The sequence below is a fragment of the Suricata suricatta genome, chromosome 17 (genome assembly GCF_006229205.1).
Source record: "Suricata suricatta isolate VVHF042 chromosome 17, meerkat_22Aug2017_6uvM2_HiC, whole genome shotgun sequence".
Taxonomy (NCBI): Eukaryota; Metazoa; Chordata; class Mammalia; order Carnivora; family Herpestidae; genus Suricata; species Suricata suricatta.
In genome coordinates, this window is record NC_043716.1 from 32,133,449 (window position 1) to 32,159,123 (window position 25,675).

Genomic DNA, 25,675 nt, shown 5'->3' on the forward strand with positions numbered 1-25,675 from the left:
CCCAGGGCTGAGTGAATGATGACCATATCATCTCAGGGCCCTGTAGAGATGGATCCAGGGCCTCAGTGGAAATAGTGAGCTGGGGGTGGGGAGTTGGGCAGGAAAAGGCTGAAGATAGAGTCTGTAATCTTCCCTGAAGTGAAATTAATAACTGGCTTCCCACTGCTCTACTGACTTTCTTAAATAGAAGAAAATAACTGGAAAATGCCATAGAAATTTATTTCCATCAGTGTTTTAATGTGACACTGAAGATGAGTAGACATTTTCCCTTTGGATGTTTGGACTCAGTACTCCAAGTCATTTTTCTCTTCCTATCAAGTGAAGGCGTTCTTGAGCTGCTGGTACATTAGGTTAGTGACACAGTGCTGGACTAAACAAAGACAAAGTCATGTTCCCAGCCTCCTGTCTGGCATTGATTGGGGGTCATAAAAGTAAGTCACTCCCTCAGTTTGGTTTTGACAACCCACAGAATACATAATACCTTGCATATGTCTAATGCTACTTTCTTTGAAAAGTTTTAAATACCTACCATATAGAACAAGGTTGATTCCTGTATCATCCCTGCCACACAGAAAAGTGGATCATCAGCTCAGGAATTACTAAAAATCTGGTGTACCTCAACATGAAAAGATGATGTGGGTGGACTATGCTGTCTTCCCATTAAGATGCGAATGCCAACTATTCTCATCAAAGAGGCCACAAGATGAATGGGCCTGACACAAGAAAATCTGAAAGTAGACTTTAGAGAAATAGACCAAGATCCAGTCCAGGGAAATACCATAGTAATACCCAAGGGTCTCTATGGGTGGAAAACATTAGGTGGCTCTCTCTCATGTCACCACTTTTGTGCCATGGCCCTTTTGCCATCTTTCTCAAACCTCCTACCTGAACTAATCCTACAATTGTTTGTTTGTTTCCAGTTCCTTCTTTCTGGGGATTGGTGAACTCAGCTTGGAATCTGTGCTCTGTGGGGAAACGGCAATCGCCAGTCAACATAGAGACCAGTCACATGATCTTCGACCCCTTTCTGACACCCCTTCGCATCAATACTGGGGGCAGGAAGGTAAGCAGCCGTGTTGCTTCTGTTGTGAAGTTGAGGACACCGAGAGATGCTGATTCTGAAAGCACATCTTCCAGGTCTCCTTCTCTGTGATGGGTTTGTCTTTCCACCTAGGAGTAGAATCACAGACCTCGGGCTTACTGCCAACAAATATAATTATGTCTAAATTGTGCTTTCTCTCCCTAGCTGGTCAAACCCTCATGCTTCTAATTACTTTGTACCCCCAGAGGTTGCCAGAGGCCCTATCCCTCACTACCCCATGAAGGTCAGAAAGCAGCGTTGCTTCCCAAGCATGTCACACTGGGAAAATCCTTCCTCTCAGAAACCTCTTTACTGGGGCTGCTTCTAACTTCAACAAAGTGACAGCATAATTTTTTTTAACAAAAGTAAAAATCAGACATTTATCATCTTGGAAAGAAAAACAAACAAAAATCACCTTAGATGATTTATAAGAAAATCAATAATTAATCTTCCTAGGGGCATTTTGTTGGCTAATAATCCTAGCTTCTGCACAGAAATGCTGAGCTGTGCTTTGTCATTCTCACACCGGCGTCCCTTCCTCCCCCCGCCCCCTGGACCCCCAATGCGTTCTGCCATAATTTGTGGAAGGGCATGAAGCCCATGAGGTCTTCTCCTCACTGGGTTCTAGCATTTCTCTTGTGGGCTAATTTCTTTTTGGCTACCTTGTACTCTTGAGTGGATTGTTTAAAGTGGAAAACACACACACAGAAAATTGTGTTTGAAGGTGATTTAGTTATTGCGAACTCAAGAGGAATGGAAAATCATTTGTGTCCAAGAAATTGGGATTAAAATTATGGACAACTTTTGTTACTGCCGACAGCCGATTCTCCAGGGTTTGCATTCCTTGGGTTCCACTCTCTACTTACACAGCCTGTTTACCTGAGTCTATAAGAATTTTTTCCCCTTCTAATATATTGGAATATGTTTTTTCCTATTACATAACTGTCACCAAACAAACAAACAAACCCAAGGTCAAATGACTTACTATGAGTTGTTAGTGGCTGTGACTACAGTCACAGAGTGGGTTTTAAAAGACATTGCACATGATTGAGACTCTTTCTCTATGTGGTATCTGTGTGCTATTTTAAATAGGACTTGAGAAGCATTTTTGTAGAAAAGCCTATGTAGGTCATATAGTTTATTGCTCTGATTCCATTGACATTAACCTATCCAATTTTTTGCTCCATTCAAAGTTTTATTTTTACAAACTCTAAAGGAAACTTGACACGGTTCTACATACACCTCTCTTATTTGAATCATGAAGATGGGTAGGTCCACTGACTGATTTGAAAAAGAGCAAGTTGAAGTTTTGAGTATCCAGTCATTTCTTCCTTCTTGGGGAGGATGCTGGAGGGAATAATTGTGTCCTGGACAAAGGGAGAAGCAGTAAAAATTCAGAATGAGAGGTGGGACCTGAATTCCAGAAATCAGCTGAAAGATGGCCAGCAAGATGGAAGCCCAGGGACCATAGAGGTGGAAGCAGGAGGAACAGAGGGAAAAGGAAGATGGAGGTCAGATCTACAGGCTGTGTTACGGAACTGTAGCTTTTTCCTGAGTTATGGAATGAAGCATTGTTAGGTCAAGAAAACACTGGTCATGGGATGGGGAGATGGCAAGCTGACACAGGAGTGGATGTGTAATTTTCTCTTTCCATCAGCGCATCTTAGAGGAAAATATTGATGTGAAAGAAAAAAATAACTTATTCAATGGATCAGGAAGATGTGGTGTATATATATACAATGGAGTACTACATGGCAATGAGAAAGAATGAAATCTGGCCATTTGTAGGAAAGTGGATGGACCTTGAGGGTGTCATGCTAAGCAAAATAAGTCAGGCGAAAGAGAGATAACCATATGTTTGCACTCATAGGTCTAACAGGAGAACAGGAGAAACCTAATGGAGGACCAGGGGAAGGGGAAGAGGAAAAGAGAGTTGGGGAGAGAGAGGGACGCAAAACCTGGGAGACTACTGAATACTGAAAACGAACTGAGGGTTGAAGGGGAAGGAGGAGAGGAGGGAAAGAGGTGGTGGTGATGGAGGAGGGCACTTGGGAAGAGCACTGGGTGTTGTATGGAAACCAATTTGACAACAAACTATTAAAAAATAAATTTAAAAAATTACAAAATAACTGATTCAAGACCATTTCTCCCTAAAATTTATTGGGAAAGAAGAGATGGAGTGGGGGCATAGCCTAGTGTTAAAAAGCATTCATATGTTTTGGTTTGATATTTTTTGTTGTTGTTGAAAGTGATATATTTTTTTTATATTTCCAACTCAGTAAAGTGTACCTGATCCAAATCAATTTTCAAAAGCACTGGAGTTTGGAATTTTGGAAACATTTACTTTTGACGATGTAAATATTTATATCTGGCATGATTTGTGTTGTCAGCTGTTTGAAGAGCTGAGAACTGTCTGATGGTTTCCTTTGCATTAGCAAAAGGTGGAAAATAAAGGAGAGATGGTAGTAGGACCAACTGGTAATGAAATGTCTAAACTTGATGGAAAATAGCTAAATCATGTTTGCAAGCTTTTTAGAGGTGGTGTTTAATGAGTTGGAGACTTATTTTGGAAGGGAGTATCCAAATCACTGCTGTGAATTTCGTTTTGCCTTGAAGAAATATGTATCAAACTCAAAAGGTTTACAAAGCACCCCGTAAGAGGGTTTGTAGAATTGGGGCAAGGCGCCGTATTTTGAAGTCTGAGGTCAGCTGGGTATCAGCATGCTCAGTGCATCCCAGTCATTATGTGTTTTACGTCACATGTTTATCCATGAGCATTATTCCTGCTCCTGTTTAAGTGTACCTTATGCCTAAGCCCATGAAGTACCCTTGCTGCAATCTCTGGCTTGTGTTACTGTGTTTGTTTTTTCATGTATTTGACCTGGCATAGGGCTTAGATGATGAATTAAGGGCTTCTCGCAGCATCAGCAAGGGCTGAAATTCACTCAGAATGCAAGAATACAAAAAATATAGGGGCGCCTGGGTGACTCGGTCGGTTAAGCGTCAGCTTCCGCTTAGGTCACGATCTCACGGTTCATGGGCTCGAGCCCCCCATTGGGCTCTGTGCTGACAGCTAGCTCAGAACCCGGAAGCTGTTCCAGACTCTGTGTCTCCCTCTCTCCCTGACCCTCTCCTGTTCCCACTGTCTCTCTCTGTTTCTCAAATATAAATTTTTAAGAAAACATTTTTAAACATTTTTTTTAAAAATACAAAAAATATAACAGATGACAATCAAAACATACGATGTCTTGGATATAACAGTATATTCATTATATGTGAACAGTGATGTTTCTTTTACTTTTTAGGTGGCTTATTTTCATGGTAATTCTTAAGCAATGTTTGGTGTGTTTTTTTGTGTGTGGAAGGAGAGTATTTGTTACCCAGTTGTTTGAATTTGACACATAGGATTCTTATGGGCAAAATTTTAAATGACTGTGCTTTTCAAATAATACATAAGGTTAGGTTGCATATGGACATAACAATTTTACCTTGGAATCAATCTCTCACCCTCGACCCCATTCAGCTTAACTCCCAATAATCTAAACAGTTTTTTTAAACCTTGGAGATAATCTATTCTAGATAAAGCTACAAAGTGGGCGGGTGGAGATAATTCTTCCTTCATGATCCCAGATCGTTTAAAACCGTATATGTAGGAAATTGGATTATGATGTGTTTTGAGCTCAGTGCAGACCTGATTGACTATTTTAAAGATGGACACCCTTGGTAGTCAATGGGCATGTACAGAGTCACATACGGTCTTTTTTCTCACACCAAAGTGAGTGTACAATATGTGTTTGTGTATTAATTTTCATGTACTATTCACATAAATCAGCTTCTTGGTAATTTGCATACAGCATTGTAAAGTGTGAATGTTATTGCACAGCAAAATAGGAGCACTTGGCTTGATCATTTTGGGGGTGCAGCATTTCCTCTAGATATTTGTTTGGAGTATTCTCTGATACAGGTAGGTGCTGAAGGGCTTCTGGATTAAGAGGTGAGTTACGCATTCATGGAAGAGATGTGGTTTGTAGTAAAAGAAGAAAACACATATTAAAACTGAGTCTAAAATCAATTGATGATCCTGCCATTTTTACCAAAATTTAGCTTTGGCATCCTTCCTCATCTTTGAGCTCTTTTGATAAAATGGACATCTCAGTAGTTAGTGACTTAGGAATTGCTCATGATACGTTAAATGTAAAAGGTAGTATTTAAGTCATTTGCTTGATGATCCCAATTTTGTTTAAAAATTACCCATGCTAGGCATAGAAAAGAGACCAGGATTAAATGTAATATTGTTTTCTTTCTGCTTTCTGAGAATTTCTAGATTTTCTACAACAAGCTTGCATTAATTTAAAAATCTGAAAAACACCTGTGGTTTTTTTTTTAACTTATCCCTTCATTATAGGCAAAAATATACTCACAGTTGCCAAATATGGTAGGTGGAATAATGCTGTCTCCTAAAGATATGCATCTCCTAACCCCCAGAACTTGTAAATATGTTATCTTACATGGCACAAGGTATCCTGAAGGTGTGATTAAGTTAAACATCTTAAAATGGGAAGATCATCTGATATTATTCAGATAGACCCATTGGAATCACAGGGTTCTTAGGAGGAAAAGACAGAGGCAGGAGAATCCAAGGCACAGAAGAGGATGTGACAAAGGAAGCAGAGGTCAGAGTGACGTGTTGCCATGAGCCAAAGAATCTGGGCAGCCCCTGAAAGCTAGGAAAGAGCAAAGAAACAGATTCTTCCCCAGAGTCTCCAGAAGGAAGACAGCCCTGGTAAAACCTGGATTTTAGCCCAGCAAAACTGATTTTTTACCTCTGACTTCCAGAATGTCAGATGACCCAGAATGTAAGACAAGATTAATTGCCAGCTCATGCCATCCACTGGGAAGGATCTGAGGACTAAAGACCCCAGCTGCACTTCTCCCCACCCCCACCTACGCCAGGCTCCCTCTTGGGAGAAGTCAGAGACAAAGACAAGACTGTTGACTCAGTCTGCATGACCCAGCCTCCAGGCCACAGAGCGAGGTGGAGATAGATTTGAAGGGGCAAACAGAGAACATCCAACACAAGGCTATACATTTTATCTTAGTGACCATTTCCACATTTCCCATTAAATGAATATGAGGTAATAAAACTCATCATTCCCTATAAAATTAGGTATAAACGCCTCAGCCTGGTGTTCACAGTCGTTGTAAGATGGCCCCAAATCTCCTCTCCAGAGCTTATTCCTCTTACATGTTATGTCTACTTTTTGTTCCCAGTGAGATTGTAATAGTTTTTTTTTTTTTAATTGGCTGTATCTACCCTTCCCTGTGCTTTGGACACAACATAGCCCATCACCTGATGCACCTCTGTCTTTAGCAACCCCCATTCCTACCTCTTTAGCATTCAGCCTCTGTGGCACCAGTGCACCTCCTCCATGATACTCCTCTTGATCTCTTTAATGGATGGTGAAGTCTCTCTTCATCTGGCTTCTTAAGTAACTTGCTTATATTTCTTTTAGGACCTGAACCTTGGCCTATAGTATATTCATTTTGCTTGCCTTGTCTCCCTGTCTTAGATTAAGGGTTTCTCACGATAAATGTACTTTCATATTTTCATTTTATATCCATGGGGTTATCTGTGATGGTGCTCATTGATTTGAACTGAACCAAGATTATCTTTGATTACCAAATAAATGGTTTATGTGGAATTAGTTACAGTTGCTTTGACCAAGGTGGGAAAAATATGAGGAAGCCCCATGATGAAGAGTAACCTTGCTGTCAACAGAATATGTCATTAGAAACTAATTTTCAGTGATAGTACTTTTCCTGAAATATGTTGAGAAAAATAATGACTGTGAATTGGTTTGGTGCCTAAAAACTTATCACTTCTCTATTTTTAAATTTCCCCATGAACCTGATAGCAAAATATAAGTGACCACAATTAATCATTGCAGTTCATGGCATGTCTACATTTGCTATGCTAAGAAACCTTTTATGAGTGAGGCATTTATGTTCCTTCAAGGACTTCAAGATATATTAGGGGAGAAAATATAGGTACATAGAAGTTAAATCATAGTAACTGATTTAAATAACTATTTGAGATAATAGTGGAAGAGATACTAAGGAAGCAGTGAAATAATTAATTAGCAAATCAGTCACTTTGACATTAATATTTAATGGTGGTAAGAAGTTGGGTTGGCCAAACCAAGCTTTATGAAGGTGCTAGAATGTGAGCTAGCATGGAAAGATAGGTAGAATGAAATACTCTTTGCCGAAGGGTCTTTAAATGTTAGATGTTCTGACCACACATGTGAAAGATTACAGAAACGTAAGGGTAGATCCATTTTGCCATCTAAGTATGTTACAGTAGTGCTGGTTTTTATTGGCAACTGATATTAAACTTTATTGGGGAAGCATTCCTTCCCACTTGGAACTCATTAGCTATCTTTAAGTACCATGGATCTTTTTATACTGAACCTCTGGTGTGGAAATGATACATATAATTTTATGTGGGCTTGTGGGATACAGCAGATCTATAAGAGCTGATGAAGAAGTGAATGTAATTCTTATGCATTTGTATTTTGTAGTTTGATAAATTTCTTGACTTGCCATATTGATAATATCCTCTCTCAGAAGGAAGCAATAAAGGGTCTCTTTAATTTGGTTCTACAGCAGCTTGGTGGTATGGAATGGACAGTAAAATTATAGAAGAACGTGGATGTATTATTATCTTAGAAAACATAGTTGCTAATGTAAAAAAAAATGCTAATGTGTTGTCAGATGTACATCCTAAAACAAAAGGTGGATTTTTGAAATATCATACTTAGAATAGATGTGATCTCTTTGCTTCACGAAGGTAACTCTAGAGGATTGAGAAGCTCTTAAAAATGAAATTATGGCAACACAATTACAAGTGATGATACCAAATAAAGGAAATGGTGGGAGCTAAAGATGGTGACTTAGGGATTTTTGCCAAAAATAATGTGCTTAAATGACATGCAAAAGATGTGAGAGAAAGGGCTTATAGCCACAGACAGGGACAAAAGTGGAAGGAATCTATGAAAATGGTTTCAGGGAGAATAAGGTCTAGAATGAGTTTAGGAAAGTTACAGTTAGAGGAAGCAAGGATGTCTTAGACAATATTGACCTTGGGGCACCTGTGTGGCTTAGTCAGTTAGGCATCCAAACTCTTTGATTTTGGCTCAGGTTATGATTTTCACGGTTTGTGAGTTTAAGTCCTGAGATAGGCCCCATGCTGACAGCAAGGAGCCTGCTTGGGATTCATTCTCTCTCTCTCTCTCTCTCTCTCTCTCTCTTTCTCTCTCTCTCTCTGCTGCACTCACTCCCTCTCTCTCTCTCTCTCAAAAATAAATAAACTTAAAAAAAAAAAGACAATGTAGACCTTTGTCTGGGGGAGGGTAGACCTCCCCGGATGTTCTGCTTTGGGTTTGGATTCTAGGTTTATCACCAACCACCTAGATAGGAGAAGCCTAACCTCTGGGAGCTTTAGTTCCCTTCCCTGTAAAAGAGAGGTTGTAACACTACCCCTCCTGTAGAGCTGGGATGGAGGGAAGTACACCTCTGAGGCAGGTTCCAATCAAGTTCTCGGGCCGGTGGCTGGCAGAGGACATACACCACAATGTTGGCTACCGTCTTCATCTATTCCGGCTGTTGTAACAAACTGTCACTGTGGCTTCTAAAGAATGGAAATTTATTCTCACAGTGTTGGAGGCTGGGGCAAAGTCCAAGATCAAGTCACTGGCAAGCTTGCATTGCTGGCGAGGGCTCACTTTCTGGTTCACAGCTGGCACCTTCTCGCTGAGTCCTCACGTGGTGCAAGGGGTCAGGGAGCTCTGTGGGGCCTCTTTCGTAGCACCTCCAAACCTGATCATGAGGGCTCTGCCCTATAACCTAATCACCTCCCAAAGGCCCTGCATCTTAATACCACCACCTTAGGGATTAGGATTTGAACATACGAACTTTGGGGGGACACCAACATTCAGACCATAGCAGCAGCCATCAGAGATGTTGTGGCTGTTAGTGAGAAAACGGACTTACCTCCCACTCGGGTTTGTCTGTCAAACTCATATTCACTTTATTTTTAATTTTTTTTAACATTTATTTATTATTGAGAGATAGAGAGAGACAGAGCTTGAGCAGGGGAGGGGGAGACACAGAATCCGAAGCAGGCTCCAGGCTCTGAGCTGTCAGCACAGACCCCAACATAGGGCTTGAACTCGTGAACCACGAGATCATGACCTGAGCTGAAGTCAGACGCTTAACTGACTGAACCATCCAGGTGCCCCTCATATTCACTTTAGAATCGGTCACATATATGCCGGGAGGTGAGGTAGATGGCAAACCAAAAATCCCAAACAACCTTGCCAGCTTCCCGTGTCCAAAAGTTTGAAATTCAGTAGGCATAAAGGTAAAGCTTTCCTCTCAGGCATATGATTATAAATAGCTGTGTAGATTCAGGCTGGGCTGCATTTGTTGTAAAATCACTACATGCGAAATGGTAGAGGAAGTTACTGGATAATGTGTGCGGCATGAGTAAATAGCACGGAGAAGATGCCAAGGGACAAATTCAACCTAATTACATAGCACATAAGGTATGGCTCCACGATAAGTGAGGTCACTGTCCTAGAATAACCTTCAGTGAGAAGAGACTATCTGAAGATGTTACACTCAGATCCCTCAGTGCTGGTGTTAGAATAACTCATGGGAAAACGTTGACAAAGTGCAGACGGAGAGGAACAAAAGAGGGATGAGAAGAATCAGACATTCTATATGTTCTCTATTCAGTCCTCTCTCTCTCTCTCTCTCTCTCTCTCTCTCTCTTTATGAAAGGACAATATTTTAAGGTAAATTACAGGTGCCTTCTAACTGTACCTGTCCCGTGCGGCCTCAGACACAGAGAACTAGTGCTGGTGTCTGGAAATGGCTTGGACAGACTTTATTTCAGAGTGTCAGGGGAGAGTGACCTCCCTGTGTTTCACGGAGAACCCGGCACTAAAAGAGTTGTGGCAGGTGCCAAAGTCCACTGGCTCCAGCATCAGAGGGGAGCCTCCACCTGGCCTGGAACCCCCTTTCCATCTGGCAACCATATGAACAATGGTTAGCTGGGCATATGGAATACTTTTTTTTTTTGAGGCTGACCCCTGAAATGAGGATTTAACTAGGATGTACACCTTCTCAAAAGAAAGCTCCCTTTAAAGTCCTAGCGTTGGTTTAGAAGAAACCTGCCTTCTCGTCTTTCTCCTCCTCTATCAAAATTGCAGGTGCCTTCTAACTGTATCAAAGTTTTGGATAGAGGACTCTTCCTCCTTTGGGATATAGTGCTCTGAATAGCTCGGATGAAGGAGCCAGGGCAAAATGAATATTCCAGGAAAGGACTTTGATTAAAGAGAAAAAAAATGAGGCCAAGGTAATTGTGTTTATGCTCAGAGCAGAGCGTTTTGCAGGCAGTGGAAGGCTTCAGTGCACAGTGCTGATGAGTGAGTGATGAGAGATAAGCAAAACGCGAGAGACTGATGCCGTCTCCGAAGTTGGAAATGGGCTCAGGACTAGGGCGCTCTGTGCTTGGTGGCTGGCTCTCATGCAGCGTCGCCTGGCTTAGAGCGAGGCTCAGGATTACTGCTCACTCACTGTCTTGGCAGTTGCTTGTAATGTGTCCCTCTTGACATCACTCAGAAAATCAATGCAGTCATTAGGCAAGCCTTTGAAGGAAACACCTGGATGTTGGCTTTAGGAGTTTATAAATATATCTAGTTCTGTCTCACTCATTATTCCTCTGGTGAATATTAGGAAAGACTTTGATTTCTTTTCCTGCTTCTTGCGTGTGCCCTCTCTCTCTCTCCTCACTTACATCCCTCTTCTCTCACTCTGACTTACTCTCCTACCCTTTGCTCCTCTTCCCAGTCTCCTTTCTCTCATTCACCTTGCCCCATTCCTCTGTCCTCCTTTCCTTTCCTCCCTCCTTCCTCCTGGCTGGGTACAGGTGACTGAGGGACTGTGTGCCTTCTCTCTTCTGCGTCAGCGTCGAACAGGGACTCCTTTCACACATTTTCAAAGGACTGACCATCCTCAGATTTGCACAGCAACACATGAATAAGAGAAAATTCAAGTTATCTGAGGACCGAGCGCAATTCTTTATGAAAGACTATGAAGGGAATTAACTCAGGATGCCTAATGAATGTAAAGGCAAATGAATTTCTAGAAGGAATCATTTCCTCCAGCAACTTCATAGGAGTTAACCACATGGTAGCCCCTTAGTTTACTGGTTACTTGATTCCACAGACAAAACCAATGGGCATTTTACAAATTAACTGTCCTTCCAAAAATAGATGACAAAGTGGCTTATTTGCATGCACTGCTTGGAGTTCAGCTCTCTTGCCATTCACCTAAAAATGGGGAGAAGAGCAGGAAAAAGGGAAAGACATGACCTAATTTTTGCAGACTTCTTCTCGCTTGCCTCATCTTTCAAGCTTTCCAGAACAAACGTCTCCATCACAGTCAAGGAGATAAAACTCCTTGGTAGAACACCCGGGCGATACAGAAACAGTCATATACCCAAGAGAAGTTCTGAATTTTGATATTAAGAATCTGACATCAGTTATGTATTCTCTCTAAGAAGGCTCTGAAATTGGCCAGTGTACTCAGGGTAAGCCTTTTCATTTGACTGCGTACACCGGCCAAGATCTTCCGGCCTGAACTTCAGAGACTCTGAGTCCTGCTAAAGGGCTAGACCATTGTATGAAAACCAGGCAACTTTGGTATGAAAATAAAAACAAATAATAATTTCCCCATCACTTCCGGGAAAAAAAAGTGAAGCAGATTCTGTTTGAAGAACTTAAGAAAATACAAATTTTCTTCTCTAAGTTCTGCTTTTCTGAAACAAACAAAAAAAAAAACAACAACTTTAAAACAGGAAAACTAGAATAAAAGATATGATTTGAGGAGCCTATGCACCATAAGCCGTTAGACATATGAGCAACTATCAGACTTCTAATTTTTCTTATGAAAATTTAATGTCCTATAGAAACAACTTTATTAATGTTGCATGAAGGATTAAGAATAATTCATCAATCCATTTCTTTTCAATACCTCATATTTTTCTCACTTTAGAATGTAGGTGTTCTAATTCCTTGTTCTGTTATGGCCAAGATCCAAACTGTATGAAATGTTAAGAGTAGCCATTTCATTTTTCCATTTCTTCACCTCCCCACCCCAGTGTTGTAGTTTTTTTGTTTGTGTGGTTGTTTTTATTTTTTATTTTTTAATGTTTATTTTTAAGAGAGAGACAGAGACAGAGCATGTGTGGGAGAGGGAAAAAGAGAGAGGGAGACACAGAATCCCAAGCAGGCTCCTAAGCAGTGCTATAGCTCAGAGCCTGACATGGGACTTGAACTCAAGGACCACAAGATCAGGATACGAGCCAAAATCATACGCTCCACCAACTGAGCCACCCAGGCACCCCTGTTTGTTTGTTTTTAAATGTTATTTATTTTGAGAGAGAGAGAAAGAGTGCACGTGCTCACACAAGTGGGGAAAGAGCAGAAAGAGGAAGAAAGACAGAATTCCAAGCCTGCTTAACATGGAGCCTGACATGGGGCTCAGTCTCATGAACTGTGAGATCATGACCTAAGCCAGAGTCAAGAATCAGACACTCTACCAACTGAGCCACCCAGGCACCCCCCACATTACATAAGATGAGTAAGCATAGAGATCTAACATAGAGGATGATGCCGTATTGAATACTAGAAATTTGCAAAGACAATGGATTTCAGGTGTTCTCACAAATGATAAGAAAATGCTAACTGATTAGATGGATATATTAGTTTGACTATGAAAGTCATTTCACTGTATCTATCTATATCAAATTATCATGTTGCACACCTTAACTATATACAATTTTTATTAAAAATATAAGTAAGAAATTTTAAAAGATTAGCTGGTTCAGCCTAGCATCTGTTTTTTTTTTTTTTGTACAGTAAATCCAGTGTCTATTCAGTAAGACATTTCATTTTGTTAGTGTTAGTGTTGCCTACTTAGTGTTCTGAACAGATCCTTTTCCTGTGTTTTACTAAGATCTTCATTAGATGTGACACTTAATATACCATTAGTCATTTCTGTCTCTTAGCCATGAAACTCACATGCTCAGACCCTTTACTAAACATATTTACATATGATGTCATATGATGAAGGTGTATGATCTCCAGGAAGTGAAAACATACACACCCACACACAGTTTGGTGTGTCAGATTCAATAGAAATCTGTCATATGGCAGCCTCTCACCTGCCTGAAAAGCTTTCTCCTCCTTTTGTATCACAAAGAATCCTCCTATCCCATTCTAGGGAGCAGAGATTTTTCTTAATTTGCATTTTCCTCTGAAATATTCAGAAAATATATTTTTTTTAGTTGAGAGAAAGCAAGTCTTTTTTTTTAAGCCAAGTAGCTATTTTCACTGATTTCTCAACAGGAGCAATATTCATGGCTCATGTGGGATAGAAAGGGATTATGCAGTATGTATAGCTTTCTACTATTTATTGCTCGTGTGCTAGGTAGGCTTGAATATAGAAATCAGCTCAGCGCTTGATGACTCCCAAATTGTTTATTTTGAGCTTGAGTGACTCTGGTGGAATAAGATTTGGGCAAAATTATCCATTCAAATGAAGTGCTGCGTCACCCCATCAGAGTCTGATGCTCCCCCAAGTCCAAGTTTAGAGCCTGTCCAAGTTCTTGTACCAATGGATTGCAGAGGAAGTGTTCTCCAGTGAGAGCTACAAAGGCATGGGGGGAGCACAGCAGGAGAGATCAGCAAAGGATCCACCTAGAGCCCAACTAGAACCTGATCACCCAGGAAGCTCTTAGGCAGGAATGAGCACCACTATTCCAGCAGTCTTCCCCTAGGGACCAGAGAGGCAGCCCAGGAGGGGTGAACGTCCCTGGGGTTCCCGGGCAAGGCAGCTCTCACACACTGGTGCACTGGAGAAGCTCACTTATGCTGGCTTTCCAGAGCCCATCCTGAACATCTCTTCCCACCTCTGCACCCAGTAACATCAAGCTGGTATCTTGGAATCCCCCATGGTAGGTGTGTTTATACCCCAGGAATCTGCAGGGGCTACACAACAGGACCTTTTTTCTTTCCTGGAGAGCTAGTTGATAAACATTTACCAGCACACCCCAGTTCTTCTAGGCTAGGGGTAGTTCCCAGGAGGATGGTGAGTCGATTGCAGCCACCACTGGTAGAAGCTGGGAGAACTGCCCCCTATCCCAGAAAGGGGGAGCTGAGCAGATCACCAACAGCATCTAGCACAGCTAGTGTTGCAAAGAAAATTTTAGATTTGTGACAAATATTCCTTATTGGAAATGACTCCAGCGACTGTGCTTTGGTTTCCTTAACTCTCACTCACATTGGGTTGGCCTGTCTTCTACCCTCCCCGAGCTGAGTTACCAGTACCTGGGGAGGAGGTGGGAAGCATAGAAATGATTCTGTGGAATTCTGACTCTCCTTAGCTTCATCCTTTTCATACGTCTTCTTTACAAGCCTACATTCCTTCTAATCATGTCGTTGCACAGGTAAGGTTGGCATGTGGGGACATCTTTTTCCCAATGCCCCAGTGATCAGAAAGCAGTGTCACCAACAGCTTCTCCAGATTGAGGTCCAGAACCAGGAATGTCCTGGGCTATTTCACAGCCACAGCTCCCCAAACCCGTCCCCCAGCGTCTTGTCAGTGACAGTGTGCTTCCAGCAAAATAGCAGGCAGCACTGTACACATATGCTGTAAACATATTTGCAGGTCCAAAGGGAAGAAGTGGGGAGGAGCTTCTGGACTTTTCCAAGTAAGTGATCTTATTCAACACATTGCTTTGTGATGGTGAGTCCACAGTTTCTGGACCTAAGGGCATGATTAAAAAAAAAATCTGAATAAGAGTGAGTAAGTAGCCCTGTGCCAGGCAGTTTTAAGTCCACTCTGTTCAATCAATTCGAAGTATTACTAGCATTTTTCTCAAGAGTGTAATATACAACAACTGCCAAGCTTTCCTTTTGCGATTACAAAAAGGACAGATACTGGAGTGAGCCATATTTCAGCACTGCAGGGATATAAAAAATGAACTGCTAAAAACGGCCCAGGAGGAATGAATAGCAATAAGACATCAATGTCATCTGTATACTGATTTGTGATGAATTTCCAAAAGGCTTAATGGTATGATGCTATGATATATAGGGGCTTCCTGAAAGTTAATAACTGTAAGGTACCCACTTGGAAGAATGTAATGGAGGAAAGCGAGTGATCACAGATAATATATAAATAAGTAACTTCACTAATACAGTCAAAATGTTCTGTGTGTTCTGGATTGCTACACTCGGTGATTAGAAATATAAAATTAAAAGGACTGTGAAGACAGAAGAAGGTCAAATGTTACACAAACACCCATAATCACGCGTCTGGTAAAGCTTTAATTTGCCTTTCACAGACTGGCACCCATATACTGAAGGGAAAAGTATATACCTTGATCACCTTCCAGAGGTGAATTAACCAGCACCAGAGTCCTTTGATGCAGATTCAGTTGGGAGCAACAAAATCTGTTTGGATGAACACATTGTTCTTGCTAATTACCATGTGGCCTGGCATTTCCCCCATGGGTTGTGTGATTAAAGCACCAACCGCTATGGGGCATAGGGTCTTGAATAAGCGTAGCCTCTTTCAACCTGCAGTCTGAGTTCATTTGGCCCACTTACTGTCTGTGGGTGACAATTCTGGTTAGCAGGAAAGTGCATGGCACAAAGAAAGCACTCAATAACTGTTCATTGAATGAAATGATAAATAGATAAGTGAAAAAAAAAATGCCCCAGAACCTGGAATTACAAATGGATGGGAAGAGGGGAAAGGAACTAGATTTATTGGGTACCTACCACATCCATTTATATATACATATTTTATCTCATTTAATTCCCCAAACAACTTGAGACGGTCAGTTGTACAGACCAGGAAGCTGAAATGTACAGTTGTTAAATAATTCACCTACAGTTACAGGGATGACAAGAAAAAGAGCTGAGTCTCAACCTCAGTTTGTCTGCCTGAAATACCGTGTTCCTTTCCAGAATGTTGCACTAACGCTGAAGACGGGAAAATATTTGCCATTATAGCACAGATTTAGGAAGAAGAGGGCAGGGATCAGAAGAGCCCTGACCTTCAGCCAATTTCCTTCTCTTCGCCAGCGTTTGAGAGAATGAGGGGAGGTGGTGCCGCGTGCTGGGTTCTTGCCACGTTCTGCCTGTTAATTGCATCTCTGCAGCCTGTTTATTTTGGCCGTAGCATCATACATATTTTATCCTTCGAGGTGATGCTGTAGGTCTGCTTTGTTATCTGGCTGCCACTCTCTCCTCCCTGGCAAGGTGGCAGAGCATGTACTGAATGTCATTTTAAATGGGTAGTTAATTTTCCTGCATCCTTCATCAAAAAGTGCCACCTAAAATGGCCCCGATGGTTATTGTTGTCACTGCACCTGATCTGGCAGCTGTAGAGTCAGGGGAAAGACAGTTTTAATTTCTAGGACACAGACATGGGTGTTTTCGGGCTTCCTCTGTCTCCTCTCTTTGCTCTGCTCTGTCTCTTTCACTTTGTGCTGAGGACACACCGTGGTGTTTCTGCATGTAGGATACTCCCCCATAGGCAGCAATTGCACTGTGGAAATCCCGATAGGCACATTTCCATGTTCTGTAGGGCTCACAGCAGATCAAGAAGAAAACTTCTAAAGTCATGAGCCTCAGAGGACTGGCCGGTGTAAATGGCCTGTCCCTGTTTCTCCTGGGCAGTCATCCTCTAAGTCATTCCATATGATGTGCATAATTTAACAGGAGCGAAGCTGGCACATCCCTGCCATTCATTTCTCAGTCTGCCCATAGTTCTTTGTGGATAATAATGATGATAATGGATGGAGATTTTTAGGTTTGTTCTTCTCCATATCCAGTGGTAAGACAGAAAGGAATTCAGAGGTGACCCTCAGTTCTCAAGTTGTGTCAGGAATAGGACAATCAAAGCAAAGACTTAAAATTGCAGTGGTATTTAGTTCGTGTCCTCACTCAAGACCATCGCTGGGAGCTTACCCAGGTCTCTCCCTTCTGCATGGTCTGGGGCGACTCATGCTGCCTGGGCGGCAGATGCATGCCTATGCAGGCGGGGTCATTACTGCCCCTCCACTGGTACTCTGCATGGCTCCTGTAGGCACTGAACAGGGTCTTTCTCTACAATCCTGGCAGTGGGTATTTCTCTAAAGTATCTGAAGGCCTTTTTTCCCCAAGCCCAAATCTTGATCTTGATCTTGAAGGGGCTTCAACTTTCTTTTTTGTTCTAGAAGATAGCATGGCCTTTCCAATATCATAGGAGCCTTTGACAAAAAGTTTAAACCAGGATCCTAGGGACTTGCCTGGAGGCCATGTGAGTGGCCGTGCCTGGTGGGGATCACTGGCGAAGCTTCTCACCATAGGAGGATGCCTTCCTCAAGATGTGTCCTTATACCCTCTTCTACCGCTGAGGAGTTCACCCAGCTTCCAGCCCCCCAACTATCTTTGTTTTAATGTTTATTTATTTATTTTGAGAGAGAGAGCGAGCAGAGGAGGGACAGAGAGAAAGGGACAGAGAATACCAAGCAGGCTCTGTGCTGTCAACACAGAGCCCAACTTGGGGCTCAAACTCACAAACCAGTGAGATATGACCTGAGCCGAAATCCAGAGTTGGACACTTAACCTTGAGCCACCCTGGTACCCCTTCTCCTTGCATTTCGTGAGACTGCCTTTGCCAGCTCCAAAATCCTCTCTGTTGTTTCCTGAGAATGCCCTGAAACCTTTATGTAAATCCTTTCTCAGAGGCAGGACTCAATACCCCTGTGATTCTACAAGAATATGCAAATTAAGCTAAGCTAGTACTTAACTGCCAGGGCACAGGACTTTTCTCCCCAATCTTGCCAACTGGGAGAAAGCCTTTATGAGTGGGTGCCCTCCACCCTGCCCCTTGGTTCCACCTGTCCCCTGCCCTGAAGAGTGAGCAGAGCCACAGGCTTGAGCCTCCCTCCACTGATGGAGGGATATTCATTCCCGGCTCAGACTGGTGAGCTACCAGAGCTCCGTGAATTGTTTTTAATGCTATTAGTGTGCATGCAGCATTATTAGAAAGTACTTTGAGTTTTAGGCAGATATTTTATTCTTTTGTTGCCAAGGCTTCTCAAAAGATAAAATATACATTATACTGCATGGAGTATGTGAAAGTTCAATAAAATATGATAATGTTCCTCTACACACTGTTCTCTTGGGTATGTTATCAGGAAAATATTTTCCCCTGACAAGCCTCTTATAATGGATGAAAATATTCCCTCTCATTGCGCATACAGTGCAAGGTTTGAGCCGTATTATTGGAGTCAGGTAATCTGCCTCTGAAATACTGGTATTTGAAAAGCAAATTTAAGGCTTAGGACGTTTCGCTTTATGATCATTGACACTGATGTTAGTAAACTCTTTCTCTGGCTATGAAGAAGAGAAATGGCAGGCAAGTTGTTGTTGTGTGTATGGTTTTTTTTCCAGTTGCTATTTGCTTTTTACTGACTGCACCATATGGAGCACAGTAAATAAACTATGAGGGTAGCAAAGATGCAGAGAAAAAAAAAGGAATGCACTTGGATTCTTACAGCTCTTAAGCAAGTTACTTTATCCCCTGTTTCCTGATCTATAAAGTGGAGTTAATATTAAGCATTGTGGTGAGGATCACAGTTTATTGGAATACTCCCATTATTGTGCACAGCACAAATGGTGTTTCAATTTAATTTGAATTTAACAGAGAAGTAGCTGACTGCAAATAATGTCAGCATAGTTACAATACTCATGTAATAAGACGTACCCATGTAATAATATGCTCATGATTTGAAGTCATCTTCATTTATACCATCAGCATTACTATAGTTTTTAGTCCATAAAAAGAGGTAAAAAGTGCTACATATCATATGATAAAATATATAGTGGATCATAAGCTTTGAAAAAAATATCATTTTCTTCCTGTGCTAGATTCTCTAGCTGGGGCCCTGTAAATTAGGCTGACAAAAGACATATTAACAAGAGAAAAACAAGTTTATTAACATGTGCAAGGTGCCTGTTAATACATGGGAGTAATAACATGGATAGAAATGAGTAACTCAAAGGGGTGGTTCAAATTTGGGATCTTAGTAGGAGAAAGGGAGGAGGGAAAAGGCACTTATGAAAAAACAAATGACTTTTGGAAAGGTAAATGGGCTTTTAGGAGACTAGATGGGAGATATGACAGTTTGTGACAATGACTGTCGGAATATGGTGCTGTCCCAGAAAAGAAATTAGAGTTGCTTCAGGGCAGGGACTTTATGATAGTTGAGTTCTTTGGGGAGGCTTTGCTTTTAGAAAGATAAGGGATTCCAAGAACTCAAATGCCTTTGACTCAAAATAATTCTTATGCCAAAATGGTATATTCGAGGGTGGCATGTCCCAGTCAGTGATAGCTGTACTTCTTAGTCTTCATGACATACAGTCCTCATGTATTTTATAATCTGGCATATATTTATGTCCAGTGGTCTGTCTTGCTTATTCCTGAAGCTTCATATAATTTGGCTCATTGTAGGTGTCCAATAAATACACATTGAAATGTGTTGGTAGGCACATGATAGGTGTTTATTGTATTTAACCTGTACTCAGATGTCCAAAGTACGTTAAGTAAGATATATAGTAATGTGGATATTATCATTATAATTCCTATTTTTTTTAATTTTTTAATATTTTTATTTATTTTTTGAGAGACAGAGAGAGACAGCGTGAGCAGGGGAAGGTCAGAGAGAGAGGGAGATACAGAATACAAAGCAGGTGCCAGGCTCTGAGCTAGCTGTCAGCACAGAGCCCAACACAGGGCTCGAACCCACGAACTTGAGATGATGACCTGAGCTGAAGCCGGACGCTTAACCGACTGAGCCACCCAGGTGCCCCAATTATCATTATAATTCCTATGTTACCCCCAGGAAAGGACAAGTAGATAATTCAAATTTTTACTGTTTGAACAAAATAATCTCTAGCACGGCAAATGATTAGTGATTAACCAGATCAGCCAGACTTGCACTTGGTTTCCAAACTCCAGTTGGTAGCTTTTCACTATTTATTCCAGTCTTATGAGCTCCTCCTGGATTGTCCTTTTGCATCACTCCAGCCAAGTCTCACGCACTCTCCTATTCATGCATGATGGACTGAATAAACACAGTACGTGTTGTAATACACAAGGGTCCATATAACATGTCAATGAATGGGCCTCTTAATGCCAGGCAGAATATAAGACTACCTCTACTATTTGCTTGCTGGGTATGTGACTATCCCAGGATCAGATCATTTGCCAGGAGGCAAAACGCAGGTCTGCTGTAAACTCTGTAAGCCATATATTGGAGTAGACATCAGAGACATAAACAATCAGAATTCACCCAGTAAGTTTGGTTATGCAGTAATATCCTTGATCATCCTCTCACTTAACTTTCACAACACCTTTGTGGCATAGTCAAGATAGGGCATTAGCAAATGACTGGCACAATAATGCTATTTAACAAGTCAATACAAAATCTCAGTGGTATAAAACATAAGCATGAATTGCTTACCCATGGGGTCTTCTGGTCTGCTGGAGCTGGTCTCATTCAAGTCAAGGTCAGCTATGCTTTGTGGCTCAGACTGAAGGTCATAGAGCATGACCTTTTAGATGAGATCAGAAGTTCTCAGAGGGGTGAGTGGAAGCACACAGTGCTACATAAGCTTTAAGTGCAAAATTGGGCCATTGTCACTTCTACCCAAATTCCACTGGCCACCTTGCGTAGCCATTTGTAGTTTCTTCTACATTCTCACCACTACCCAGATTGGCCTTTAATTGAGAAAATTTCACATAGAACAATCCACAGTTAACAAAAGTGATAAATTAAAAGGTGATAACTTAAAGTCCAAAGTTTTTCCCCTCCCCCCAGTGACAAACACCTTTAAGATTCATTTTGCCTTACAAAACTCAAGTTTATGAATAGTCTGGGGGAAGTTTCTACCCTTTAAATTGCTGCTGGCATTTTGTAAAGGACACTGTGTCATTGGGTCTTCCTGAACGAAGCCCGCAGTAAGAAATTTCTTTAACACCAAGTGTTAGGAAAAGCCTTGCTCCCTCTGCACAATTGATGGCCTTTTCCCTCCATGAGAATTGTGTTGTTCATTTCCTTTTAAGTATAAAGAACTTCAGAGCCAAATTTTCACCTGTAATAAAATTAGTGGGTCTTTATAACCTGCCGAATTACTCTCTGCGTCCTGCCTTTCTATTCTGTCTTTAACCTGCTTTGATATTTTTGTTACATGTAATTTTTTTTTCTGTAAGGCATATAAATTCTAGAAGACTTTTATCTAGAAGATAGAAAGAAGAACGAAACAAATAATTAAATAAATCAGAGGTACCTAATTAAGAAGAGGGAAACCAGCTGGTCTGTTTCTCTGCTTTCTAGCTTTATTAATTACCATTGGTAGAAAGATATTTTGTTCATAATCAACATTAAACTAAATCTTTGGAGATTAGGTTTTTCTAAAAGAGCTTAAGGATAGGATCAAAGGGGATTCTGTGCATTGTCACTAAGTCCCCCTCTGACACCATTGCCCTTGCAAAGCCTCTCTTCTCCCCATGCTCCAGCCTAAACCCACAATAGGACATGAGCTTCCCCTTCTGCTGTCAGTTCCTGTCACCTTCCTTTTGACTTGGTAGGTCTGGTTCAAATAGCTCCGTTACCAGGATTTGAAAAGAAAGGACCACAGGTAGAAGCAGGAGCTTAACCCATGTAAATTAAGCAAAACAGCACAGGGCCACATTTTATAACATATCTATAATTTCAAACACTAAAGTGGAAAATATTCCCAGTTGCATACAAAGTGGAAGAAGCTGCAATAATTTAAAAACACCCAGTGCATTGAAAATAGAGGTGGGGGCTCTGAGTTAGCCTGTGGGCTGTTGAGGAGAGGGGTCTTTCTCAAGTCTCTTGTTATTTTCTGAGGTGAACATCAGTGAGGTGAGCACATTGCACAAGAGTGAATTCTGCAAATCTCAGAGGCACTGCAGACTCCTAAGAGAAGATGATGCTTTTCCTGGGAAACCAAATTATAAAAAGCTGAGCCTCCAGTTGACTATTAAAGAAAAAGCTATCAAAAGAACATCTGTAGAAGATTCCCTGAAATGGGTTCTTTGTCCTTTAAGCGATGATTGGAAATTGACAGGTTCAGTCTCTGACACTGTAATTTTGCTCTTCTAAAGGGGGTTACTTTTCATTTCTAATAATTTCCATGTTTCTCCACTGTGTTCCTATATCTCAAAATAACTCAGTAAAAAGAGCAAAGGACACCATGTGTCCCTCTTTCAGACTGGTAGTGTTTACCTCTGAATTCCACCTGCTTTGTATGGCTTTCATTTCCTGAAATCATGATAGGAAATTCTATGCTCAATCTATAGATAAACAGTGACTAATCCTGGAGGCCTGACCCCCAGTTTCAGAGAAATCTGAGCACCCCTTCACTGTAATTATGCAGGAACAGAGATGGCATCCAGTCTTATGCAGTATTACTCAAACTAGGAAAATGATTTTTTTTCTTTAACAAAGGTCAGGAAAGAGATACCTCAGTATACCCTCTACTTTCTGTCTCCCCTGTGACAAGGAAATGGCTGCACATTTATTCCAGCTGTGGAAAAGACTGCATGACTGCTCTGAAACATTCTGTGTGCTCGTGCATGCGTTCTCTTTTTGAGTTATGGTCTTCCCTGAAATCCAAAGGCAGCTGGGGCTCTGGCTTCTGCAGGGAACCAGGTAAAGTCAAGTCAAGAAATTCCTTAGGAAAAAGCCAAGGACATTTTATTCAGTGCAAGTAGCCTGTTTCACTAATGTCCTTGCATTGGTATCAGATTTACATAATCAGAGTGTGATTCTCTCTGCATTTGAACAGATGTCACGGCACATAGCTTTCCTAGTGACTTGGCAAAGTAAGTACCAAACACATCACTGGAAAATGAGCTGCAGTGCTGTGAGTTTTAATCCAGTGGTTGTGACAGGAGTCATTGGGAAGATACAGCATCATTCCTTAACTGAATTGGCTTTTTATTTGGTAACTGAATTTGTATTTCCCCAGTAGTCTGGAATGAAGGTGGCCAATATACTCAGCTATTTCTATTGGCTGCCTCCCATTTTATGCTGGTGTCGAGCTTAGCTAATACCAAAAGCATCTAACGTGGAGATCAACAGTAGGACAATAACAGAGTTGAATGCTCTCCGAGGAAAACTCAGCTCCTTAACAAAATCTAATCTAGCGGGCAGGAGCTGTCAACATGATAAATATTCTAGTCTTTAATATCAGTTTACATACCAGAGCAGGAGAAAAGGAGAAATTATTCACATACTCAAAATTTGTTAAAATGATGTTGTTTAACTTCAAGAGACAGAGGCCCAAGGAAATTCAAAGTTAAGATGGAAACTTCTTGGGCTGAGCCTGATTCTGGATCCTCCAGGGACCTTCTGATGTGTTGATGCCACCAGCGTAATTACACTGCTATGCATGAGCTCTCCCAGGTTTACCACTTGTGAGAGCAAGTTCTTCCAATTAATTTCTGTGCGTTAGCGGACTGCAAGTTTCATCTGGTACCAGGTGCATACAGCCATGAGGGCAGAGTTTCAAATTAAACTGGATCTCAAAGTTAGACATCGGAAGCTTCTCTCTGGTAGTATTTGTGGAGCAGAGAGCACTGGCTTTGAATCGTAGAACTGGATCTGATACTAGCTCTGCCATTTTTTCATCTATTTCCTAGCTAGTGAATATCTGCTCTGTACCAGGCACTGTTCTAGATTCAGGCCTCTAACTGAGAAACAGACAGATAAGGTCCCAGCCCTGGTGGGCCTAACATTTAAATGAAGGTATTACTGATCACTTTTCCCAGGAAAAGACTCAGATGAGCATTTGTGTGTAGGAAGTTGACTGGAGACAGCTCCCAAGCTTAACTCCTGTGGGGAAAAGCAAGGCAGGAAGATCCAGCAGAAGTTGGGTTGCAATGGAGGTGACCCCATGGTGAGCTCTGAAGCAAGGATGGCCCTTCAGAATGATTCCCCACTGGAATGCAGGGGCCGTGACTGAGGGCTCTTTGGGAAGGGGGCGTGACCTTGGACAGGAGGTTCTTACCAACTAAACGCAGTTCTGGGAGAGGGCTGGCAACTGAGGACTCCCAGCTGTAGCACTCAGAGTAGTTGGGGTGATAGGTCCTGCAGCTTTGAATGGAGATCTGGTCAGCAACAGATATGAAACAAACATATACACATATATATATACACACACTATATCAAGTATATACATAATATACATACTAGAGAGAGAGACAAGTTAGAGAAGAATAAGGACCAAAATAAGATTTTTTTTTCTATTTCAGACAGGAGAGTATTATGAAATATTCATATGCTAAAAGGATAATCCAATTTACTGATGAGGCTAAGGGAAGACAAGTGCCCTGTAGGTGTCAAGTCCTCCTTCAGTCAGGAGAAGGTGACATCCAGTGCAAAAGATGAGGTGTTGGTCATAGGTTGGTGAAAGGACATCTCACCTCCGTAACTGGAGGGATGAAGACGGCATAGGTACAGATGGGGCTGGGGAAGTAGGTTTGGTTATAGGAAGGCGAAGTAGCTCTGTGTCTGATTATTTTGTGTTATCAGCCAAAGAATCAAGGTCATCAACTAAGAGTGAAAGATGAGAATGGGAAATTTGAAGAGGGTGGGGTGGAGATATAAAGTAGATATCCCTGAATGTGGATCAAGAACTGACCAGAGCCTTTCTAGGGAATACTGAGGACATACTTGAGAATTATGGTTATAAATGAAAATATAGTCATAGTTTTTATGTTGTTTTTCCAAACTTATTCTATAGTTGGGGGCAGGACACAAGGTAAGCAGAGAGGTAGTTCCAGACAGGTATAGCCTGTGCCAAGTGACTGTGATAAAGGAGTTGAGTTGTAGGGAAGGGGCTGAGGGGCTGATCATGGTGATGGACTGTGGTTTCTAAGCAAGGAAGAAGGGAAGCAAGGAAGTGATGGAAATGCTGATTACTAGCCATATGACCCTTGGGTTCCCTTTACCAGAAGGGAAAAAGAAGTCTACCCAACTTAACCAATGGGTATTGATGGTCTGTGCCCTATAGACTGCATCTCATGCTTTTGGATCTATTCTCAATTAATTCTCACAAGTCAGTGAGGTCAGGAGGAATTATCCCCAGCCAAGATGCAATGACTGTTTGCCCAACCCCTCTAACTCCATACCTAAGTCTCATATTCAGATTCTTTAGCTCTCTCTATGCCATAGGGGAGAACCATCTGCAATTTCTGGGTCACTGATGAATAACCCTTCGGATTTCCAATCTTGGAGCAAATCATCAACCACTTCCTTGCCTTAATGAAGAAAACATAGAAACCTTACTTGCATCTTTCTCTGATTGTTGAGATTCCTTTGTGTCTCATAATTATCTATCATGCTGAACATTAGAGCAAACAAAGCAGTCTCCT

At 41.5% G+C, this 25,675-nt stretch overlaps 1 protein-coding gene across 4 annotated transcripts in view; it reads left to right on the forward strand.

Moving 5' to 3' along the window:
- Nucleotides 1–25,675, forward strand: part of CA10 (carbonic anhydrase 10) — a 484,381-nt gene that overhangs the window by 203,218 nt on the left and 255,488 nt on the right. For all 4 annotated transcript variants that reach the window (XM_029928756.1, XM_029928757.1, XM_029928755.1 and 1 more), the window contains exon 4: nucleotides 921–1,063. In XM_029928756.1, coding sequence (XP_029784616.1) covers nucleotides 921–1,063 — 143 coding nt within the window. The remainder of the gene's footprint in view (nucleotides 1–920; nucleotides 1,064–25,675) is intronic.